The sequence below is a fragment of the Crinia signifera genome, chromosome 2, assembly GCF_055691185.1.
Source record: "Crinia signifera chromosome 2, ASM5569118v1, whole genome shotgun sequence".
NCBI lineage: Eukaryota > Metazoa > Chordata > Amphibia > Anura > Myobatrachidae > Crinia > Crinia signifera.
In genome coordinates, this window is record NC_139218.1 from 136,486,824 (window position 1) to 136,504,240 (window position 17,417).

At 45.2% G+C, this 17,417-nt stretch overlaps 1 protein-coding gene across 1 annotated transcript in view; it reads right to left on the bottom strand.

Moving 5' to 3' along the window:
* SORT1 (sortilin 1) overlaps positions 1–17,417 on the bottom strand; it is a 66,085-nt gene that overhangs the window by 20,247 nt on the left and 28,421 nt on the right. Inside the window, exons 5-11 of the mRNA XM_083172933.1 lie at positions 9,774–9,938; positions 9,496–9,569; positions 9,331–9,383; positions 8,591–8,727; positions 8,331–8,478; positions 2,342–2,497; positions 2,127–2,233 (exon numbers count right to left, since the gene is read on the bottom strand). Coding sequence (XP_083029059.1) covers positions 2,127–2,233; positions 2,342–2,497; positions 8,331–8,478; positions 8,591–8,727; positions 9,331–9,383; positions 9,496–9,569; positions 9,774–9,938 — 840 coding nt within the window. The remainder of the gene's footprint in view (positions 1–2,126; positions 2,234–2,341; positions 2,498–8,330; positions 8,479–8,590; positions 8,728–9,330; positions 9,384–9,495; positions 9,570–9,773; positions 9,939–17,417) is intronic.

A 17,417-nucleotide genomic window follows, 5' to 3' on the forward strand; every position in this document is an offset into this window, starting at 1 on the left:
TTATAGCAACCCGCTTATTATCTTGAAGGAGGTGCTAGTACAGTGGTTCCCAACCCTGGTCCTCAAGTACTCCCAACAGTGCACGTTTTCCAGGTCTCCACACAGAATCATAAGTGCTATAATTAATTAGCTCCACCTGTGGATCTTTTCAAATGTGCCTGACTAATGAGTGCACCTGCCGGGTGACCTGCAAAACGTGCACTGTTGGGGGTACTTGAGGACCAGGGTTGGGAACCACTGTGCTAGTAGAATGGTATAATCTGATTGGTTGCTACAGGTAACATCTTCACTTCTAAAAACTAGAGATGTGCAGGTTCAGTTTTACTTGGTTCTCAAATCCGTATTGGGTATCCAAAACATTTGACAGCCGATAGGCGGAGATCGTACAAGAAATATATTTTTCCCACTTTGCTATAAAATTCAGTTTTAAGGGAGAATGAAGGGCAATCATAACATTTATAAGACCTACTTATACCCCCTTGACTATCGACTCTAATAGATCATGTAAGCTTTTAGGGATTGTAGAAATTCTGTGAGGGGGCGTCCTGTATACCTACAGCTATATTCCAGCTGTAGCGATTTCTAAAAGTCCTTATGAGAAAGGGAGAACCAAGATTGGAGGTAACAAAATAGTAAGAGGGCACCTTGTAAAGTTGCTTTATCAAGGTCAGAGAGCCCCTTAGAAATCCAGGCATGTAATTTCAAATCTGGAATTAGGGAGGCTATACCAGTTAATGACAGATCAGCGGAAGGGAGATGGGTATCAGTCATTTTAGACATCAGTTTCAACCAAGCCTTACGTGTTGAAAGGACAACAACAACCGAGCAAGTGAAACAATGTAGGACCTCCAACTCTGGCAGCCAAAGGACATCGGATATCAGGAGAGGCAACACCAGGCCCCTTTCCAAAACAACCCAAGGGTTGGGATAATCACCTACAATCCAAGCACTGAGGGGAGAAAGGATAGAGGCTAATAGATATAACCGGATGTCTGGAAACAACAAACCTCCTTCTAATGTTGGTAATGACATCGTAGACTAAGCCAATCTAGGTTTCGTAGCCTTCCAAACATATTTCATAAAGATTGAGATAAATTGAGAGATTAAGGATTTGGAGAGCAGAATGGGGATCAATCTGAATAATTTATAAAAATTAGGAAGAACTATCATTTTTAAAATAAAAATTTAGGAAGAACTATCATTTTTAAAAGCTGCAAAGCGGCTCATCCAGGACATATGGTGCATCATCCAGTCTGATAACAATACGGAAATGTTGCTGAGGAGGGGAGGATAGTTGCTGGGTATAAGATCTGCGACTCTCAGGGTGATCTGAATCCCCAGATACTTTAGGCTCCTATCTTGCCATGCATAATCATATTGAGACCTCAATGAACAAAGAAAAGAGGTGGAAAAGTATATTGGCAATGTTTCCGTCTTGGGGGTATTTAACTTCTAGTATGAAACAGGAATACTCCTCCACAATTAAATGTAAGTGGTGTAACGAAGAGTCTGGGTTCTCTAATGTGAGGAGGACAAAGTCCGCATATAGGCTGAATTCATATTCATGGCCGAAAACAGCTGAGCCCTGTACCCTCTCCATAGAGCGAATAGTTTCAGACAGAGGTTCTATCGCCAGAGCAAACACCAATGGGGATAGTGGGTAACCCTGGCAAGTGCCAGGTGTCAATCTAAGCCCTGTCAACTTCAATTAATGAAGTGGCAGTGACACACCACTGGGGATCACAAGAGAGGTGTTCTACCATTAATGGTAGATGGTCATCGATTTGCAGAAAATTAAATGATATCCCACTTCTCTGGTCTCAGCACGATATGTGTGGTCACTTAATGATGCTACAACATGGCGCATGGCCAATCTACAGCATTTTAGACCCCAGAGCTGAGTGGGCCTGGTCCTGTAGTCCTGTCCCATGCCCTACAGAAAGTATTGCGCCCTAAACAAAGTATGGAGACTAAAATTATTTAAAAAAAATATATATATAATCAGTGGAGATGAAGTTATCAATAACAAAACTGTGTATACAGACAGTGAAACTTGTAATTATGCTAAGTAATGCAAATTAACACTGGACACATGCTGCCCTAAAATTATACATCTAGCACCCTACCTTCTCCTTGTCTTTGGATGTTGAATCGCATTCTGCATTTTCGGGTTTCCTGATCCTGCTCCATTCACCACCTTGATCAAAGGTGATTACAGAATGGACAGAATTATCTGGAAATAAAAGTAGAAATAAATCAAAATAGATAATAAAAGTATAAAAACCTTGAACCTTTGCCATACCAGTCTTAACACGACAACTATCATAATCTTTCTGCTAACCTTCAGCAAGCACACTCGTAATGAACACTCCACGTAGGGATGTTACATTGGTGAAGTCAGTCTCTCCTCCTATCTGTGTGTAAAGATGTCTCTCCAGAGATTTGGAATACACAATACCTCGATTATCCGATGTGTATATGGTACCACATCCTGTGTCTGTGAGAAATAAATAGCTTTAATAATAAAACATAAGCATAAACGTGGATATTTGATCAAGAATAATTGCAATATAATAGAAATATGTAAACCAGCGCATACCATAAAAAAATGATATATATATATATATATATTTTATTGGAAAATCCGCACTCACGGCCAGCCTCTGTCAGCATATGGGGTGCATCCCCTAAGGCAGTGTTTTTCAACCACTGTGCCATGGCACACTACTGTGCCTTTAGCTGTTCTCAAGTGTGCCCCCAGATCTGGAGATGCCCAAACCAGTTTACAGCCACCACCAGTTCAACTGTTATTTACTGGTCTCTTTTCGTGTATTTTATTTGTATTACCTGTGTGATTGTTTTTTTTTTTTTTTTTTTAGATAGGGGCCAAAAGGTTTTTTTTTTCCTGTGGGGGCCAATGTGTTTTTCCCTGTGGGGATCTCATGGTGTGCCTTGGCAATTTTAAAATCTTATTTAGTGTGCCGCAAGGTAAAAAGGTTGAAAATCACTGCCCTAAGGTAACGAATAAACAATGTTTGGGCTGGGTAATTTCCCCGCATAAGGTTCAAGATGAAATCAAAACACGATTGAATTTGGTAATGGCCTCTTGCTTGTAGGACTCTGATGAGATCACATGCACATTAACCACAGGAGCCTTTTAAAACATTTGCTCTGAAAAAATACCTGTTAGAAGACCAGTTCCCTACTACAAGCTAGAGCAGGGCTGGACAATTGCGGCCCTCCAGATGTTGATGAACTACACATCCCAGCATTCCTTGCATCAGTTTCAGCATGGCCACATAGCAAAACTAATGCAAAGCATCCTGGGATGTGTAGTTCATTAACATCTGGAGGGCCGCAATTGCCCAGCCCTGAGCTAGAGGATATACAGAGGCCATTACCAAATTCAATCATGTTTTGATTTAATCTTCAACCTTATGCGGGGAAATTACCCAGCCAAACTGGGGAACGCCTCATCTCCCATTTAAAAGTGTCCTCCATATGCATTGCTAAAAAGGACCAACCAAGGCAAGCTTTATCTTGATTTTAAATCTATCACAGGAAATTGACCCAATACAGAAGGGTTCATTCATTTCACCAGATGGTCAGCCAAAAACTCGTTCTATAGCATTAGATCAGTGGTTCCCAACCTTTTTTGTCTCCCGTACCCCTTGATTAGGCTTTTCATTTAGGAGTACCCCCTCCTGAAATTTTCAGGGGCGTGGCCTAAAAAGGGGTGTGGCTTAACAGGGGCAAGTCATACTGGCAATGACAGGAAAAAAAAAAGTGCAACCATTTGGCCACAATATAAGCTCGGCCCATTCTGCGGACAGCATATAAAATAACAGAACCTTGTCAAATCTCTATTACTGAAGCAACAGACATTCCAACGGATCACGTTAGCCTTCCAATAGTGCCAGATACACATATGCCCCCTAAAGTGCCAGGTATGCCCGCACAGTGCCAGAAATGGGAATGCCACCACGGTGCCAGGTATGACCCCATGGTACTGGGTATGTGCCCACAGTGCCAACAATGCCCCTACAGTGCCAGCAACAAGTATACCCCCATAGTGCCAGCAACAAGTATGCCCCACAGTGCCAGCATTGCCCCACAGTGCCAGTAACAAGTATGCCCCACAGTGCCAGCAATGCCCCACAGTGCCAGTAACAAGTATGCCCCACAGTGCCAGCAATGCCCCACAGTGCCAGTAACAAGTATGCCCCACAGTGCCAGCAATGCCCCACAGTGCCAGCAACAAGTATGCCCCACAGTGCCAACAATGCCCCACAGTGCCAGCAATGCCCCACAGTGCCAGCAACAAGTATGCCCCACAGTGCCAACAATGCCCCACAGTGCCAGTAACAAGTATGCCCCACAGTGCCAGCAATGCCCCAGTGCCAGCAATGCCCCACAGTGCCAGTAACAAGTATGCCCCACAGTGCCAGCAATGCCCCACAGTGCCAGCAACAAGTATGCCCCACAGTGCCAGCAATGCCCCACAGTGCCAGTAACAAGTATGCCCCACAGTGCCAACAATGCCCCACAGTGCCAGCAATAACAATGCCCCACAGTGCCAGCAATGCCCCACAGTGCCAGTAACAAGTATGCCCCACAGTGCCAACAATGCCCCACAGTGCCAGCAATGCCCCACAGTGCCAGCAATGCCCCACAGTGCCAGCAACAAGTATGCCCCACAGTGCCAGCAATGCCCCACAGTATTTCCCAGCAGCAGCACACTCACCATTGACGCTGCTGCTGGGGAGAGGACAGTCCAGTGTCCCCCTGCCATGTAGCTGCCACGCTGCAGTGCTTCTCTCAGGCCAGGGAAGGAGAGTACAGCACACTGCATATCTCTCCTTCCCTTCAGTGTGACTGGGCTGCCCATCAATCAAAGTTCGCGGGCCGGCTCCTGATTGGCTGCCGGCCCGCAAGCTCTGATTGATTGGCGGACGGGCGGCCAGTCACAGGGAAGCACACTGAGGGGTAGGAGAGATGCGCAATGCACTCTCCTCCCCTCCAGCGACCTGTCTGGCGGCCGCGGCTGCCATTACAGGCCGGGCTGCGGCGTACCCCCCAGCGTGTGGACGCGTACCCCCAGGGGTACGCGTACCACAGGTTGGGAACCGCTGCATTAGATGAACCTTCACCAAATATTTAAAAGATTTGTTTAAACACTAATACCCCTGATGAAGTCTCACAAATGAGACGAAATGCGTTGGGTTTACATGTTTTCATCTATGATCTTGTGAAAAAACACATCTGTGAAAAGAATGTGTGTGTGTGTGTTTTCTTTATGTCGGCACTCCACTAAATCAACTGCCCAGGAGCCATAACAAAAGTTAATGCAAGTGTCCAGAAATGAAGGCACTCGGAGACTGTATAATGAAGACAAAGTTCCATCTGTATTGAGGTTGTTGAGTACTTTCGGGAGCTCAGTCCCGTCTTCAGAGACTGCAGAGGGTTCTGAAGACGGGACTGAGCTCCCGAAAGTACTCAACAACCTCAATACAGATGTAACTTTGTCTTCATTATACAGTCTCCGAGTGCCTTTATTTCTGGACACCCATAATTATATATATATATATATATATATATATATATATATATATATATATATATATATATATATATATATATATATATACATACATGCCTTTGTCCTCATCATCCAGTGGTCATCCTAGCCCTTTGCTTTTATTAATACACTATATTTTTATTATTATGTGTATATACTATATATTCAGAATAAGTTGTTATATTTCAGAAAACCGTTTCTTATATATTTTTTCAGCCTGTGCTGGTACAGGTCGAGTATCCCGTATCCGAATATCCGTTATCCGAATTATTCCGAAAACCAGACATTTCAGAAAGTGAAATATTTTTTTTTTTTTTGCCAAAAACTCACTGGGGACATGATATGTAACTGGCACTATATATGTGCAAGACAATGATTGCTTGGCATTCAAATTCAGTGCTGAGATAGTACACACATTTTGTTTCACGTTTTGAAACCTTGTTTTTTGAACAAATAAAATATATTTGTGTGTATTTTATGTGGTAATAAAATATATTTGTGTGTATATTATTATGTGTTTATACAGCATAAATGCAAGATACTTCAAAATACATAATTGAAATATTAAAATATTCCGAAATACGGAATAATCTGTTATCCAAAATTCTCCTGGTCCCGAGCATTTTGGATAAGGGATACTCAACCTGTATACATTTTTCGGTACTTGTGTATTTTGGCGGCGCCCCCGATGTCCGTCGTACGACGAACAGATCGCATCGCATCGCATGCCATGCACCCGATGGCATGCGATGCGACGCGATTTTGACCCCCTATACGACCAAAAATCGTATAAGCACCCTAAAGGGTGCTTTTGAGCACCCAAATGGGTGCTTACAATGTTAAATGCACCCCCACGCCACCCCCCACTATAAACGTGAACCCGAAGCGTGGCGAGCGCAGCGAGCCCGCGAGGGGCGGCGGTACGCGTCCTACGACCTTTTCATACCCCCACTATCCACGTCGGCGTGGAGTTGAGAATAGAATAGTGTGGTGAGCGCAGCGAGCCACCGAGCCCGAAGCGTGGCGAGCGCAGCGAGCCCCGCGAGGGGACGCGGATACCTTCACAGTTATACGCGTCCCCTCGCGGGCTTCACAGGTGTCCGTGGCGACGCGGACACCTGTGAAGCCCGCGAGGGGACGCGTTTACCTGTGAAGGTATCCGCGTCCCCTCGCGGGGCTCGCTGCGCTCGCCACGCTTCGGGCTCGGTGGCTCGCTGCGCTCGCCACACTATTCTATTCTCAACTCCACGCCGACGTGGATAGTGGGGGTATGAAAAGGTCGTAGGACGCGTACCGCCGCCCCTCGCGGCCTCGCTGCGCTCGCCACGCTTCGGGTTCACGTTTATAGTGGGGGGTGGCGTGGGGGTGCATTTAACATTGTAAGCACCCATTTGGGTGCTTAACATTGTATAAGCACCCATTAGGGTGCTTATACAATGTTTAATCGCATCGCATCGCATCGTATGGCATCGTATGCCATGTACAATGGCATACAATTTCAAAATTGTATGCCATCGTGCACTATCGTACGATATCGCGTCGCATCGCATACCATCGTATGTGTTATGGTATGCGATGCGATGGGCGCCGCCAAAATACACAAGTACCCATTTTTCTATTGCAATCTACCATTAGAGGGCTGACTACCCTATTACCTAGCACAGTTGTTTGCGCACACAACAATATTTCTCTTTCTTCTTATTTGATCAAGGTTACTTGACTGCAAAAACAAGGGCTTGATAGGAAATAATATAACCAGAGACCACAAACTAAAAGGCTAACCATAAAAGAGCGCTATATAAGAAACGTAATAAATTAATAAAAGTACTACCAATCCTTCATAAAAAAAAAAAAAATTACAGGCAAATCAATGAGATACACAATATGAATATTAGACATTCAATAATATTATATCATGATATTATATAGGAGTCCAACAAAGTAACAATTAACACCAAAATTATGTGAAATTCTTCTTTCCAGTATTTGTTTCTCGTACGCTTATCTTGGAAGCAGAAAATAAATATGTACAGTAAAGTCTAAATGCTGTATATTACACCCAGTGTGTAATAAAAGTAAGAAGTGGCCTTGAGGATTCCCTATAGAAGATGCGGATAGATTCCATGTAGAGTAAGATTCCATGTAGAGTAGAGAGAAAGTTGCGAAGGTGTACAGATTATTATTATTGCCTTTATTTCTAAAGCCTGGTACACATTAGATGACATTATTAAACCAATTTGCTATTAACTATTCTTTTATCAATTCGTTACGACACTACGCTTAATATACTCTCCTGTGGCTTGCTAGCATCGCCTGTACATACAACCTAATTTAAGGAGCAAATTGTGCAGTGTGTACACTACCAATGACAAATGATATGTCTTCACACCCAGCCCGATGTGGACATAAAATGGACTGCCATCCTCCATTTTCTGGGCTGATCTCTGACAGCTGTGACAGTAGAGGATCCAGGATTTACATCAGTCTGCAAGATTTGGAAACTGCCCACTTAATTATGCAACTGCCCACCACCAATGTATGCCACCCAATTATCTGGTTATAGTTGCGCCCTAATCCTCCCCTCACATATATTATGATCAATAATAAAACAGATGCATGTTATGAACCAGTGACTCTCATTATAATATGTTAATAGAAATAGATTTCACCTAGTCCATTATAAACACAAAATAGATTTTTTTTCTCCTCGAGATATACTTTACAATGTAACTCAAGGCTCCTGTGTACAGACCTCCTTCATCATCTACATGGATGAACACCAGATCATCACTGGCAGCCAACACGGAATAAAACTGCTCATGCGTGACAGATGGGAGCTGAGCAACATTCCATGTATCCCCATGGTCTTGAGAAACATGGATTCTTCTCCTCATTCTATCCTGCAATAGATATACAAAGAACAAAAAGTACATTATTGGTGTAACCGGCTAACTCAATTTTTTTTCACTGCATAATTGCTGTTACAAATGAGCTAAAGTCAAAAAGCCTTACGTCTTCCATCACAGAGGCAAGTAAAAAACTACCCCATAATCCAAAGGAATGGACGTGTTCCTTCAGAACCTTGAATGTTTTGCCAAAATCTGATGTCCTTTTCATTGTTAGTGTCCACACGGCTTCAGACAAGCTAGCTGTATAAAAAAAAAGGCAAGAGAAAAGCACATTATTACCATATGCCTTTATCCACTTGCCTGGTGACCACACCAGACTGGGCTTTCAGCTGACATGGACTCATCTGTGAGCTGATTCTTTGTTGCTACTACTTGAACAGCGCTAAGCCTCCATTAGATAAGGAAAAGAGGCCAAGAAATCTCCAACAGTGATCCTGGCATTGTCCCTCCCCCACAATGGCAGCGATACACCTACATTTTTCATAACTGAGGCCCCCCCAAATGATAGTCAATTACTGACAGTCTTCTGCTGCTCTAAATGCTACAATCGCAGACCCTGCGCAAAGTACCGAACATCAGTACTTTGTACCATGCGCCGCAACTCCATCCACATTTGAGTTAGTCCCTTGAAGTGACCAGTCAGAAATTCCCACAGGGGAGCTGCTGAAAGAGTGTCTTCCAGCAGCTGCCAATGTCAGCTTTTTTTTAAATATAAAATAGGAGCGAGATAAGTTTTTAAAAAGAGGTTATCAACCTACTTTCATTTATAAATAAAACCTCACAATTTTCTGAAATATAGGATTAGCCAGTTAAGTGGTTAAAGCCAATTTCCATCATACTTACAACAAGACTGATTCCCAGCAGTTGTGGTAAATAAGATCATGTTTCCAGAACCCCTTAAAGTGAAGGCAGATGGGATAAAAAAAAAAAAAAAGATAATGAAGAATAAACTATTAAAGAAACTCCAAGACTGCAGATTACTAGTTTGCTACATCTAAGGTTCCTCACCATTTGGCAGAACAGACAGACCTATGGATGAGGTTCCAAGAGTCACCAAAGTCTTTGGATAGCCACAACTCAAACTGCAAGATGGAGAGATGGGAAAGGATACCTTTAATCTATACATATGCAGCAATCTGGACACTAGCCCAATAGCCAGGCAGGTTTACATGTGTATAACTTCCATTCTAAACATGCTTTAGGTAATAGTTTATGAATATCCTTTTTTTTAGAATTTACATATAATTACCAGTTGGGGTGTAATTTAGATGTATACTCCAACTCACATGTATACTAATAAGCAGCAGGATTTTAGGATCTTCACGGTTGTAGGATACAGGCTTCAATGGATGAAAAGGCAAATCTGTTTTAATAAAGGTCTTCGCGAAGTCTGAGGATCTGAAGATCCGGCCACCGCTGCTCCCTCCAGACACTTCACCAACCAAGACAACCTTGCAGAAAGGAGCAACAATGAAAGCAGGGGACATGTGGATAGCTGTGACAGAAGCAATAACAGTGTAATACCCCTTTCAGACATACACGAAAATCACGGGTTTTTTCACATGAACGTGCCCAAACCCGGGATACTGAGCACCTGCAATTGACCAGGGGTTTTCCCGGTATTTAACTCCCGGGTATAATACCCGGCTTATGTCTGAATGGGTTTACCCGGCTTTTTCAGTTTTAAACATGTGATGTTGCTTTTTTTTGCTGCCGGGGCATGTCCCATTTTAATGATGAAACACTGAAATGCTTGAAAAGCCTGGCTTATGTGTGAAAGGGGTGTACCCGGGTTTTTCCCGGATTTGAGGTGTAGTGTGAAAGGGGGTCTGTTACTAAAATCCCGGGAGTGACCTGGGTTGAAAATCCCGGGTAAACCTGGCCAAAATGGGTATTACTAGTTGATGAACAGCGGAGTTGAATGCATTTTGAATATGGGCACTGAAAATGCTAGGTAAGCTATATTATTTCGCAAATTATCTCAAATACAAGAGAGCGCAATTGGCACATTTTTCAGTTAAAAATAACAATTTGGTACCACCATATAACAGTAAATTTATATAGTAAATCATTCAAACAAAGACACTAATATAGTGAGACATTCAACACCTTTCTCATAAAAATTTGTTAAAATAATATACCTTCTTATATAAAGAACAGTAGTTGAGAGTGGTACTTGTGAGTTATCTGGGCGCCCGATTTCTAAATCGGGTCGGATCGGGCACATCGCATCGCATCGCATGCGACCATCGGATGCGATGCGATGACCCGATTTTTCCATAGGAATCAATGTTAAAATGGACTGAGTCCATTTTAACATGGAATTCAATGGGAAAAAGGGGTTCTTTTCATACCCCTACTATCCAAGTGGGCATGGAGTTGGATATAAACCTGTGGCGAGCGTAGCGAGCCACCGAGCCCGAAGCGTGGCGAGCGTAGCGAGCCCCGCGAGGGGACACAGAATACCGTACGCTCGCCACGCTTCGGGCTCGGTGGCTCGCTACGCTCGCCACAGGTTTATATCCAACTCCATGCCCACTTGGATAGTAGGGGTATGAAAAGGACCCCTTTTTCCATAGGAATCATTTAAACATTGATTCCTATGGAAAAATCGGGTCATCGCATCCGATGGTCGCATGCGATGCGATATCGCATCGCATCGCATCTGATTGTATGCCTTAACTTAAGGCATACAATCAAAAAATCGGGCGCCCAGATAACTCACAAGTACCTTGAGAGTTCCCCTGATCAAACTGAAATTCCAATCTGCGGGGTTTCCTTTAATGGTTAATTTCCTCTCTATGTATATTATTGTGTCAGGGAAAATACATCCGTACTCTTAGTATCGTTAGTATTTTGTAATCGTTATTTTGACGATTTTCCAGTAAGGTTCTGCTGGTATAATTCCATTCTAGTCAACATGTTCAAGTCTATAATACAGACCTTTTTCAAGATATTCAATGTCTTGAATACCTTTATAGAAATGACCAGGGAACAGAGGTAAATTACCCCAAATGGGGCAAAAAATTAAATTCCATGGGTAATGGACTATCAGGCTGTCCAGACACAGCCGGGCATACATATGAATCTATATACATCCCGGCTGTGTCTCGGCATAGCAACCGTACAGTTTCTTTGCCTGTTATAGGCTCTGTACACCTATCTCTAGTCTAGTGAAAAACAATATGCGCAGACTGTAACTATATTATCTTGAAATACTGATACAAACAGTTGTCTGGGCGTCACATTATCAATGGCTATACCACACACAGCCTGACAGCCATTGATAATGATTACCATGTAGGGCTGTGTGTGGTACAAATTTTGTACCACACACAGCCATACATGTTAATCATCATCATCAATTGCGGCCAGGCTGTGTACCATACTAGAAGGATATATCAACAATTTCTGGGGGTACAGTGTGTATTACAATTATATGATTTACTTACTTTCAAATCAAGGGGGTAGCGTTGGCGTATCTAAATATATTTCGGGGTAAAAGATAAAAAAGTTCCCTGACCCCCTGCTTTATAAGAATATAAACACCTAAATCACTGTGAGTAAAGGTATGCAATTCTTCCTTATCCTAAAAGTTAAAGATAACCTTTTATATTGGATATATTTTCAGATATACTTTGCTCACATGACCTCTACATCACTGGATTGAAACTCCGCATCTGAACAAACCATAGGGAGGAGAGAAAGGCTTCTTGAACCCTTAGTGCAGTATTCAATGCTCTCCATTCTCCATTTTTATCGGCGAACAGGGTTGATTTTTGGCGAAATGGAGAATTATTTCACCAAAAATGATGTTCGTTGTATTCCACGGTCCCTGTTCGCTAAAAGTGAACGTCAGCGGGGGGCGTGGCCTGACCGGGGAAGAGGAAAGCTGCACTCACCTAGAGCTCCTGTATCCCAGCCTCCTAAACCTTTCTAAATACCCTCCTGCGACCCCCCTCCTACCCCATTCTCCCTCACAACAACCCCAGACCACCAGACGACCTGTCCAGGAAAAGCAGCGGTGCCAGGAGGCCCGTTTGCGGCTCTCAGAGCACTGCGGCCTAGCGTCCCATCAAGCCGGGACCTCGAGTAGGCAGCCCACCCGCCGCCGGAGCTCCGCATCGGAGATCGCGGGAGGACCGCTCCAGGGACGAAGCCCGGACACTGCACCCTCACCCAACGCCCCCCTGACGCTGCCGGACCCCTTCCCGGGCTCCTAACCCCCTCACCTGAAATGGTAAGCTGCATACAAGCTCACACAGTCCCAGCGGCGGCCATCTTGGATTGCGGGGACAGCTGCAGACGCGCTCCCACGCTGCCCCCCAGCTACAACCACGCAGCCCAAACATCATCTGGAGTCTGCATAAGCCCCCCACAGTCCTGTATGTGGCCAGGCTCTGGCAGTTAAAGCACCTCTCTCCGAGGGAGGCACAAGAATAGGAGCGGCGGCCATATTGGTTGGGGCAGGCACAAAATCACAGCAGGGATATCTGGACACGGCGGCCATATTGGTTGAGGCAGAGGCTCATTATATCTGCACAGCTCCCCGCTAGACAGTAAGCACCAAACGAGGGACCCCTGCCCAACCAGCCTACACTACAGCACTGCTGGTACCACCAGCCATTATAACTGCTGCGTACCCAACGCAGTTTCCCTTCTCCATTTCCAGCCTGGGAGCCTCAGCCTGACAGCAATATAACAGTCAAGGCAGCCGCCCACCCTCCCATTCATATCAGCCTGCCCAGCCACTTTGAACCCACAGCTCTTGCCCGCTGCCAACATCATTTGCCCCCCTATTGTCCTCCCACATACAGCAGCTGCAGAATACTTGCCAGCCCCCTCTTGGCCGTGGGGTGCAACCCCCCCACCAGCAGACTCACCCCCTTCTCCACTGATAGCACCCAAAAGAGATCAACCTGTGTGAACACACAGGAGACTCACTGAGCTGCTCCGTATTGGAAAAGATATTAACATCAGGAGGCGAGGCCAAGTCATAGTGAAGAGAGCAGACGCATCCAGCCTAGGCTTCCGCTCAGCTCTCTCCCCACATATCCTCCTAAAATCATCTCCTCAGATAACCGTGACACACCGCCTACCCGCAATACCTGGCACAGCTGGCGACGAAAAATCAGCTCAAGGGCAGGTCCCTGAGCAAATAGAAGAGTGAGACTCCCCACATTCAATATAGCTCACCTCCCCCCGTGGAGGTCACAATACCCAACATGCCTGTCTGAGTAAATTCTTAGACTCGCTAGGACCGAAGCTATCCCTCTCTGCTGATCACCTCCGCCATTTCCACTCCACAAATACCACGTCTACACCCTGGTTGCTGATTTCGGCCCCCAACGGCCTTGTTCACTATGTCCCAGAGAAACAAGAAAACTCCCCAGCCAACCGGAAATTTCTTTGGCTCCAAATCCAAGAGCTCTTCAGGCAACATGCCGCTCTCAGATTCTTCCTCCCACCCTGGAACGGTAGAAACATCCATAGACCCCCAGATCCAAGCAGTGATGTCCGGGCTACTGGAAGGGGTACAAAGTGCCTTCAAACAAGAGCTCGCCAAGGCAGTCTCGGAGTTCAGGTCCGACTTGACAGCTTTGGGCACCAGAACTGACGATTTAGAATCTAAAACTGACGACTTATGCCGCTCTCAATCCCGTCTGGATAAGGAACTCTCCAGACTTCATGAAGAGATAGAGACGCTTAAAGAAAGACAAGAAGACCAAGAAAATCGCTCTCGGCGTAACAACTTGCGCATCCGCAACGTAGCGGAAACCGTTCCCGGTTCCTCTCTACCAACGTTCCTGAAAGAATTCTTCCAACAAATAGCCCCATCGCTAACAGACGAGGATTGCCTTTTGGATAGGGCCCACAGAGCCCTTCGCCCGAAACCCCCGGCTTCACAACCCCCAAAAGACATTATAGTCCGTTTCCACTATTATTAAACAAAAGATAAAATCCTCGCAACCACCAGAGACTCTCCATCTACCAAATTCCGAGACATGCAACTACAAATATTTCAAGACCTAGCCCCCTCGACCATTCAAAAACGACGTGAATTGCAGCCAAAATCCTTCGCCAACACAAAATCCGCTACAGGTGGGGTTTTCCCTTCATGCTACAAGTGTCGGCAAATGACTTTCTGCACAACATCAAGACTCTGACTCAAGGTCAAGATCTCCTGGCAAAACTGGACCTGCTTCCGTCCCCCTCAACAGAAGCCGACGAGAGTCCCTCCACCCCAAGACCACAGAGACACTCCCCCCCACCCCCAGAATGGACAAGGGTTTCTCGTCACCGAGTGGAAAACGGCAAGCCTAACTGAACTCTCTCATCTTTACCAAAGTTGAATTACAAATAGTAAGCTCCACATGTGTGCTTACAGTTCCGACCCTCTATGGGTGAGATACACCTCTGTGGTAATGTTAATTCTGTTTAGTTTTAAGTGTAGAGTTAATAATTCAATGCGTAGAGATTTATAGTATGCTAGCTTAGTTAGTCCCTACAGACCCCTATAGCTTGGGATGCTATCGGTCCTGGCGGTCTCCAACACGCCAGCACTATGCTTCTTTATCCCCCCCCCCCCAAATTCCCTTTCACAAATGTTTAGATTATATGTAATAGTTTGTTTCCTTGTAGCGGTCCCTACATGGGACCCTTCTCTTCAGGGTACTAGCCCTTTTGGGCTCTTTCCTCTCATCTACCACTTATCTTTTTTTCTCCTCTGGTGTCCTCCCGGTGGCGCTCACCCTCCTCCTGCCTTCGCTCCCTCCTCCCCCGCAGGATGGTCCCCCTTTCCCCCTCAGTCTACCCACACTTGTAATTTGATTCTTAAAATAACTTGCTGTGACATACCATACGATGGCCCTTAAATTATTGTCCATAAATGTTAATGGCCTGAACTCGCCCAAAAAAACGAACGATCCTCCTGGGAGCCTGCAAAAGAGAAAACGCATCCATCGTGTTCTTGCAAGAGACACATTTCTCTGGCAGTCACTCCCAACTCAAGGGCCGTTCGTTTTCTCAAAATTTTTTTGCATCGGCGGACTGCAAAAAAAGAGGAGTGGCTATCCTGATTCATAGGGGTGTGCCTTTTGTCCCAATTAAAACAATTGCTGACCCTGACGGGAGGTTTATTTTGGTAATCGGAACCATTCGTTCACTTACTGTGACCCTGGTTTCTTTATACGCTCCCAACCAAGACCAATCTCAATTCTTTGACACGTTCTTTAAACGCCTAGGTAGAATGGCACAAGGCCACATAATTATCGGAGGAGACTTCAACACTATTATCGACCCTTTGCTAGACAGATCCACCCCACCTCCACACACCTCAACGTCAACTATTCCCAGAGCTTCCCGCACCCTTACTGCAGCCTTAAAGCATAATGGACTGAGCGACTCCTGGCGATTAAAGCACCCGCACTCTAAGGATTACACCCATTACTCGGCCCCCCATCAACACTACTCTAGGATAGACATGATCGACATCTCTTCCCCTTTGATCCCTAGAGTTAAAGAGGCAGGCATAACGCCGTTTTCCTGGACTGACCACGCAGGTATTTACATACTCATTGATCTTTATGAGTGTCCCCCGAGGACCTATAGATGGCGGCTAGACGACTCCCTACTAGAACATCCCTCCTCGTTAGCAGAAGTTAAACTTGCTATTACTCACTACTTCAAAGAAAACTCCTCCCCTGACCTTTCCCCTACCACCATTTGGGAAGCCCATAAGGCCACCATCAGGGGCCTGATAATCTCCAAGGTCTCCTCTATCCGGAAAAAGCAGAAGGCACAGATACACACCTTAGAAACTCAATTAACATCGCTAATAGATCAACATAAAAGCACGCCCACACCTGCCTTACTGTCCCAGATAGACTCGATCAGGGGTCAGCTGAATACACTCTTATCCCATAGAGCTGCCAATATTCTTAAAAGACTTCAACAACGGTTCTATGACAAAGCGGATAAGATAGACTCGATCCTGGCCAACAAGCTTCGGCGCCAACAAGCGTCGAGAACTATTGATAAAATATACTCCTCTATAAGGGGATCACACACCTATAACCCTAAAGAAATAGCGGAGGAGTTCCGAGCATTTTATGAAGCTCTGTACAACCTGAGTGAGTCTTCCCCCGCATCCACATCTGATACAGATAATCTATCTGCTTACTTAGCCAACACTCCCCTACCCACACTTTCAGATGCTCATCTTTCCTTCTTGAACGCAAAGATAACGGTGGAGGAGGTAGTATCGGCGATTCACTCAATGCGCTCCTCTGCTGCCCCGGGTCCCGATGGCTTTACAGCCCAATACTATAAGCGCTTTGCATTGGAACTAGCCCCCCATCTGGTGGTGTTGTTTAACGACATCCTTGAGGGTGCCTCTTTTTCCCCAGAGGCCACCCAGGCGGACATAGTGGTGATCCCAAAACTTGACAGAGACCCGACCGGGTGTGCAAACTACAGACCAATTTCGCTTTTGAATGTAGATTTAAAAATTTTGGCCGGCCGGCTTGCTTCTCTGCTCCCACTTCTGGTTCATCCAGACCAGGTCGGTTTTATTCCTGGTCGCCAGGCGTCGGATAACACGAGACGAGCAATAGACCTTATCCACGTCATTCAAAAGCAGAAAAACCCCGCCTTGGTCCTAGCCTTAGACGCGGAAAAGGCATTTGACCGCATTTCCTGGCCCTTTGCCTCATTATGGAACCCCTGGCGGCAAGGATTCGCAACAACCCCTCTATTCAGGGCATAAAAACCGGTCCATCGGAACACAAAATTGCGTTATATGCCGATGATGTACTTTTGACCCTCGCAAACCCGATCAGCTCAATCCCCCCCCTACTCTTAGAAATACAGCAATACTCCCAACACTCTGGCTACAAAATTAACGTAGAAAAGACAGAGGTCCTTGATTT